At 54.2% G+C, this 7,388-nt stretch overlaps 1 protein-coding gene across 1 annotated transcript; it reads left to right on the plus strand.

Annotated features, from left to right (window-relative positions):
* Positions 1-254: 254 nt before the first annotated feature.
* Positions 255-5,971, plus strand: LOC309378532 (uncharacterized protein; the record flags this gene model as incomplete). The annotated part of the gene is made up of 3 exons (XM_081926656.1): positions 255-3,994; positions 4,067-4,232; positions 4,305-5,971. The coding sequence occupies 3 exons, from the start codon at positions 255-257 to the stop codon at positions 5,805-5,807; spliced, it is 5,409 nt and encodes a 1,802-aa protein (XP_081782782.1). The 3' UTR covers positions 5,808-5,971.
* Between the last annotated feature and the right edge of the window lie 1,417 nt (positions 5,972-7,388).

The raw sequence follows: 7,388 nt of genomic DNA on the forward strand, positions 1-7,388 counted from the left end.
AGCCCCAAGAGACAGAATGCAAGGTGGATCGTGAAACTGAGACCGAGGGGCCCACTTCTTTGGATAGTAAGACAGCACCACTGAAGCAAAAGGCCTCATTTGCTCAGCAAACATATAGTATCATTTCAATTGAGGAATCTACCTGGCTAAACAGAAGATCTGGCAAATTAATAAGAAACCTCAGTCAGCAGACTGATTGCAGTTGGCTCCAAGCTAATAGAGAGAAAGAAAAGAAGCTTGGTGATCAAGAAATGATGACAAGTTGTGAAACTGGGGTTCAAAAATCAACCTGCCCCAAGTCTGAAAAACAAGTACAAGCACCTGTCTGGAAGGATATTGAGAAGCCTATGGAGGATGACACCTGGCTGGTCAGAAAACAGTCTGCTGTGCCTCAGAAAGACAGTGAAGTGTTAATGGGACTCAAATCTCGAAGAGGCAGTGAAATGCCAGAGTACTTGAGGAGCACTGGACAGCCCAGCATGCCTGAGAATTGGAGGGACGCTGCTGCTCTAGAAATCCCAAAGGACAGTGAACAGCCCAAGTTCACTGGACCTGAGAAGACAGGTGATCTGTCCGCTGTGCCTGAGTTGCTGCAGAGCAGTAAACAGCTCTTCATGCTTGACTCACAGAGGGGTAGCCAACAGTCCCTTGTGCTGGAATCCAAGCTGGATAGTGACCAGCCTGCTGTGCCCAAGTCCTGGATGGGCAGTGAAGAGCCTATTATGTCTGAGCCTGAGAAACACAGCCAGCCACCTACTGCACCAGTGTCCCAGAGAGGAAGTGAGAAGCCTGGTGAGCCTGAGTCCCGGAAACCCAGTGAACTCCGCACCCTGCCTGAATCTCAGAAAGACAGCCAACCACCTACTGCAGCAGTGTCCTGGAGAGGAAGTGAGCAGCCCTTTGTGCCTGAGTCCCGGAAGCAAAGTGAACTCCGCACCCTGCCTGAGTCTCAGAAAGACAGCCAGCCACCTACTGCAGCAGTGTCCCGGAGGGAAAGTGAGCAGCCTGGTGTGCCTGAATCCCGGAAACCCAGTGAACTCCGCACCCTGCCTGAATCTCAGAAAGACAGCCAACCACCTACTGCAGCAGTGTCCCGGAGAGGAAGTGAGCAGCCCTTTGTGCCTGAGTCCCGGAAGCAAAGTGAACTCCGCACTCTGCCTGAGTCTCAGAAAGACAGCCAACCACCTACTGCAGCAGTGTCCCGGAGGGAAAGTGAGCAGCCAGTTGTGCCTGAGTCCCGGAAACCCAGTGAACTCCGCACCCTGCCTGAATCTCAGAAAGACAGCCAACCACCTACTGCAGCAGTGTCCCGGAGGGGAACTGATCAGCCTGGTGTGCTTGAGTCCCGGAAACCCAGTGAACTCCGCACCCTGCCTGAATCTCAGAAAGACAGCCAACCACCTACTGCAGCAGTGTCCCGGAGAGGAAGTGAGCAGCCCTTTGTGCCGGAGTCCCGGAAACCCAGTGAACTCCGCACCCTGCCTGAATCTCAGAAAGACAGCCAACCAGCTACTGCAGCAGTGTCCCGGAGAGGAAGTGAGCAGCCCTTTGTGCCTGAGTCCCGGAAGCAAAGTGAACTCCGCACTCTGCCTGAGTCTCAGAAAGACAGCCAGCCACCTACTGCAGCAGTGTCCCGGAGAGGAAGTGAGCAGCCCTTTGTGCCTGAGTCCCGGAAGCAAAGTGAACTCCGCACCCTGCCTGAGTCTCAGAAAGACAGCCAACCACCTACTGCAGCAGTGTCCCGGAGGGGAAGTGAGCAGCCTGGTGTGCCTGAGTCCCGGAAACCCAGTGAACTCCGCACCCTGCCTGAATCTCAGAAAGACAGCCAGCCACCTACTGCAGCAGTGTCCCGGAGGGGAACTGATCAGCCTGGTGTGCTTGAGTCCCGGAAACCCAGTGAACTCCGCACCCTGCCTGAATCTCAGAAAGACAGCCAACCACCTACTGCAGCAGTGTCCCGGAGAGGAAGTGAGCAGCCCTTTGTGCCGGAGTCCCGGAAACCCAGTGAACTCCGCACCCTGCCTGAATCTCAGAAAGACAGCCAACCAGCTACTGCAGCAGTGTCCCGGAGAGGAAGTGAGCAGCCCTTTGTGCCTGAGTCCCGGAAGCAAAGTGAACTCCGCACTCTGCCTGAGTCTCAGAAAGACAGCCAGCCACCTACTGCAGCAGTGTCCCGGAGAGGAAGTGAGCAGCCCTTTGTGCCTGAGTCCCGGAAGCAAAGTGAACTCCGCACCCTGCCTGAGTCTCAGAAAGACAGCCAACCACCTACTGCAGCAGTGTCCCGGAGGGGAAGTGAGCAGCCTGGTGTGCCTGAGTCCCGGAAACCCAGTGAACTCCGCACCCTGCCTGAATCTCAGAAAGACAGCCAGCCACCTACTGCAGCAGTGTCCCGGAGGGAAAGTGAGCAGCCTGGTGTGCCTGAATCCCGGAAACCCAGTGAACTCCGCACCCTGCCTGAGTCTCAGAAAGACAGCCAGCCACCTACTGCAGCAGTGTCCCGGAGGGAAAGTGAGCAGCCCTTTGTGCCTGAATCCCGGAAACCCAGTGAACTCCGCACCCTGCCTGAATCTCAGAAAGACAGCCAGCCACCTACTGCAGCAGTGTCCCGGAGAGGAAGTGAGCAGCCCTTTGTGCCTGGGTCCCGGAAGCAAAGTGAACTCCACACCCTGCCTGAGTCTCAGAAAGACAGCCAACCACCTACTGCAGCAGTGTCCCGGAGGGAAAGTGAGCAGCCTGTTGTGCCTGAGTCCCGGAAGCAAAGTGAACTCCGCACCCTGCCTGAGTCTCAGAAAGACAGCCAACCACCTACTGCAGCAGTGTCCCGGAGAGGAAGTGAGCAGCCCTTTGTGCCTGAGTCCCGGAAACCCAGTGAACTCCGCACCCTGCCTGAATCTCAGAAAGACAGCCAGCCACCTACTGCAGCAGTGTCCCGGAGAGGAAGTGAGCAGCCCTTTGTGCCAGAATCCCAAAGTGACAAATCACTTGGGACTAGAGCCAAGTTGGGTGCTGAAAAAGAGTCTGAAGTGCCAAGTGCTGCTGCAAGTGAGACAAGTCAAACAAAACGGAAAACCTCTTTCTCTGCAAAGGCTCAACAAACATATAGTATTATTTCCCTTGAGATAAATACTTGGATTAACAGAAAAACTGGCACATTAATGTCTTGTAGCAGTCAACAAACTGAGGGAAGCTGGCTTCAGGATTATATAGCAAAAAAACTAAGGCGTGCATCTAAAGGAAGTATGGATAGGAGTGCTGCACCTGAACCAAGTAAGCCTGGATCTGAGAGTGATGTAAAAGATGGAGTAGAGCAGGAGCTCACCTGTAAGAAAGAATTTCCAACTGAGAATAAGGGGGCAACAGCAGAGCTAATTGCAGCCCAAACCCTAATGTCTCCTGAAGAAGCAGAAGGAGAACTGTTGCAGCTTGAAAACAAACTTGCAGTGAGGAGCCAACAGAATGAGATGCCACCATCCCAGGGAGAGTGCATACAGGAGGATATGCCACAGTTCCAATGGGACAGCCAAAAGAGGGGGGTTCCAGTGCCAGATATGGTAGAGTCCTGGCGGGGCAGCCAGCAGGCGGTGGTGCAAGAATCCCGGCAGGGCAGCCAGCAGGCGGTGGTGCAGGAATCCCGGCGGGGCAGCCAGCAGGCAGCGGTGCAAGAATCCAGACGGGGCAGCCAGCAGGCAGAGGTGCAGACGGAGGTGCAAGAATCCCGGCGGGGCAGCCAGCAGCCAGTGGTGCAAGAGTCCCGGCAGGGCAGCCAGCAGGCGGAGATGCAGGAGTCCCGGCGGGGCAGCCAGCAACCAGTGGTGCAAGAATCCCGGCGGGGCAGCCAGCAGGCAGAGGTGCAGACGGAGGTGCAAGAATCCCGGCGGGGCAGCCAGCAGGCGGAGGTGAAAGAATCCCGACGAGGCAGTCAACAGGAGGTCGTGCAGGAGTCCCGACGGGGCAGCCAGAAGGCGGAGGTGCAGACGGAGAAGCAGGAGTCCTGGTGGGACAGCCAGCAGGCGGAGATGCAAGAATCCCGACGGGGCAGTCAACAAGCAGAGATGCAAGAGTCCAGGCGGGGCAGCCAGCAGGTGATGGTGCAAGAGTCTCGGCGGGGCAGCCAGCAGGCGGCGGTGCAGGAATCTAGATGGGGCAGCCAGCAGGCGGAAGTGCAGGAGTCCCGGCGGGGCAATCAGCAGGCAGCGGTGCAAGAATCCAGACGGGGAAGCCAGCAGGCAGCGGTGCAAGAGTCCCGGCGGGGAAGCCAGCAGGTAGCGGTGCAAGAATCCCGACGGGGCAGCCAGCAGGCAGAGGTGCAGACGGAGGTGCAGGAGTCCTGGCGGGGAAGCCAGCAGGCAGTGGTGCAAGAGTCCCGGCGGGGAAGCCAGCAGGTAGCGGTGCAAGAATCCCGACGGGGCAGCCAGCAGGCAGAGGTGCAGATGGAGGTGCAGGAGTCCCGGCGGGGCAGCCAGCAGGCTGTGGTTCAGGAGTCCCGACGGAGCTGCCAGCAGGCGGGGGTGCAAGAATCTAGACGGGGCAGCCAGCAGGCAGAGGTGCAGACAGAGTTGCAGGAGTCCCGGCGGGGCAGCCAGCAGGCAATGGTGCAAGAATCTAGACGGGGCAGCCAGCAGGCTGTGGTTCAGGAGTCCCGGCGGGGTAGCCAGCAGGCGGAGGTGCAAGAATCCCACCGGGGCAGCCAGCAGGCAGCGGTGCAAGAATCTAGACGGGGCAGCCAGCAGGCAGAGGTGCAGACGGAAGTGCAGGAGTCCCGGCGGGGCAGCCAGCAGGCGGTGATTCAGGAGTCCCGGCGGGGCAGCCAGCAGGCGGTGATTCAGGAGTCCCGGCGGGGCAGCCAGCAGGCGGTGATTCAGGAGTCCCGGCGGGGCAGCCAGCAGATGGAGGTGCAGGAGTCCCGGCGGGGCAGCCAGCAGATGGAGGTGCAAGGTTCCCGACGTGGCAGCCAGCCAGCAGGGGTGCCACAGTCTAGACAGGGAAGCCTGCAGGGCAAAGAGCTGAAAATGGAGCAGGAATACAAAACCCAGCAGGTTTTGAGTGATGAATTTCATTTTAGTAACACCATATGGAATACGTTAGGAAATCCAACCCAGCAGCCTGATGAGTCTGAAAGCAAAGGAACACTTGGGAGCTTATCGTCATACACAGAGGGTGAAGATGCAGCTCAGCAGACATATAGCATAATTTCTCTAGAAGATGGAATCTGGCTGAACAGAAAAACTGGTAAGTTCCTGTTCAGTCATGGTCAGCAGACAAACAAAAGTTCACTTCGTGGTGTTAATGGAGGAGCTGTGGAGGATGGCAGTGATACAGTTGGAAGTACAAAACCAATGAAATCTGATGTAACGCAATCTGTAGGAAAATCTGGCGAAAACTCCTGCTGTAGCAGTGTACAATCTGAAAGTTGTTCATCAAGCATCAGCATTGTGCAACCTTGGGAAGAAATGCAGGACCCTTATGAGAAAGTGATAAGCAACCACCAGAGCGCAACTACGCTGCTGAGCGTAGATACATATGTTGATCTGGAGCATGAATCAAAGGTGACTTACAGTGTTGTTTCTGTGCCAGAAGGAAGCTGGATCAATATTAGAACTGGCAGGCTGGTGGTATCTCATACTCAGCAGACAGACGAGTCTTCCTTTCAAAAGCCTGGAACAGATAATCAAGCAGCCCAGAGGCGAGATAGCTATTCACCTGAGCTGAGCCATTATGACCTGACTGATAGGCAGATCAGTGAAGGTTCACAGCCAACCTACCTCAGTGATGAACCATATGAGGAACCTGTAATGCCTGGTGGATAGGAGGAGGGCCTTAAGAGATTGGAGACGTCTGAGAGTTAGTTGACCCTGCTGTGGGAGAGGACTATGGCATTTTGGAGAGCTATGGCTACAAGACCAAAAGTAAAGCTCCCAGGAAAAACAGATGGCAGAATAAAAATGGGGAAACCTGTTTATTTTGTGCTTCATCTGCTTGAATGATATTTAATGATTTAATAGCACCCGTGGGGCTGATCCACCACCACCTATCTATCCAGTTCAGGGGGTGGCCCTGGCTGTCAGCTTCCTCCTCCTCCTCCTCCTCCTCCGACTCAGTGTTGCCCTTACAGAACTCGGCAGGGAAGAGAATGGGGACAAAACTAGAATTAGTTGGCTCTGGCTGCACCTGCTGTTGGTCTCCCTGCCTTCTGCCCCACCAGTGCCAGTGGGCACCAGCCACCACCGAATAGTGATATATCAGTTCCTCATTTGCTTGCCTCTATGCCATAAAGATAAGGCTGAGACTCCAGTCCTGTTTAAAGATAATAGATTCATCACTTGGTAGCTGTGGCTTCAGGTGATCAAACCCCGCCAACAGAATGATTCTACTATCTCACATCACCTCCAACACAATCAGAGCTACCGGCTGACTAAAGTATTTTGACCGATCCGCCTTTAAGCAAATTAATGCATTCATGAATGAATTACATGTAAATAAATTTGCCTGTTACAAAAGGTCAATATAGGTGACTTTTTGAGATATTGAAGGAAGTGTGAGATACCTGAGAGTTTGGCAAATGAAAGATATCGTTGTTATAAGGAAGGTCATCTGTAATCGTCCCGCCCCAATTCCCAGTTATTGTGACACCCCAGCATGAAGGAGCCTGGAGGTGTGTGTGTGTTGTTAACAAGTATGCTCTTAATTCTAAGATCTACCAATTAATCCCCCCCCCCCTTGATTAAATCTGGGTCTCGTTGCTTAATCAGCTAAAGCACCCTTCTGCAACCTAGTGCCCTCCAGATGTTTTGACTGCAATTCCTATCAGCCCCAGCCAGTTTCATTCCAGAACATCTGGATGACACCAGATTGAGGAGAGCTGAACGAAAGGTCCTGAAGCATGCAGTCCTGTGCATAACCCACCGGAGGCTTTCCCCACATTCAGCTGGGAGTCATCAAGTGTAGCACATAGGCTGCCTCACTGTGACCTTCCTGGGTTATTAATAGTGTGATTTTATATGTGTCTATTCAGAAGTAAGTTCAACTTGGAGGTCGCTATCCCCCCCCCACTCCAACCACTGCACCCCAGTGGCCTCATCCAACTCTTTATTGCTCTCTGTGAAGCAAAAAAATTCCATTGCATAAGTGCAGAGGTGTCAGGATCCTTGTCTTGAAGTAGGTCATCCTGAACCTAAAAACTGATATGGGAGGTTGGGTGTAATCTGCATATCTTTATATGAAACTGTCTTATACTGAGTCAGGTCTGTTAGCCCAGGACTAACTGGCAGCAGCTCCCCAGGCTCTCAGACCCTGTTCTTCCTAAGTACCTGCACCCAGAGGCTTTTAGAGGTCCCCCCCCATGCCTGTGAGAAGTGTTATGGCCCCTCGTTTATTCCCCATAAACTCTT

Source organism: Podarcis melisellensis (assembly GCF_964234715.1).
Source record: "Podarcis melisellensis genome assembly, chromosome: 1".
NCBI lineage: Eukaryota > Metazoa > Chordata > Lepidosauria > Squamata > Lacertidae > Podarcis > Podarcis melisellensis.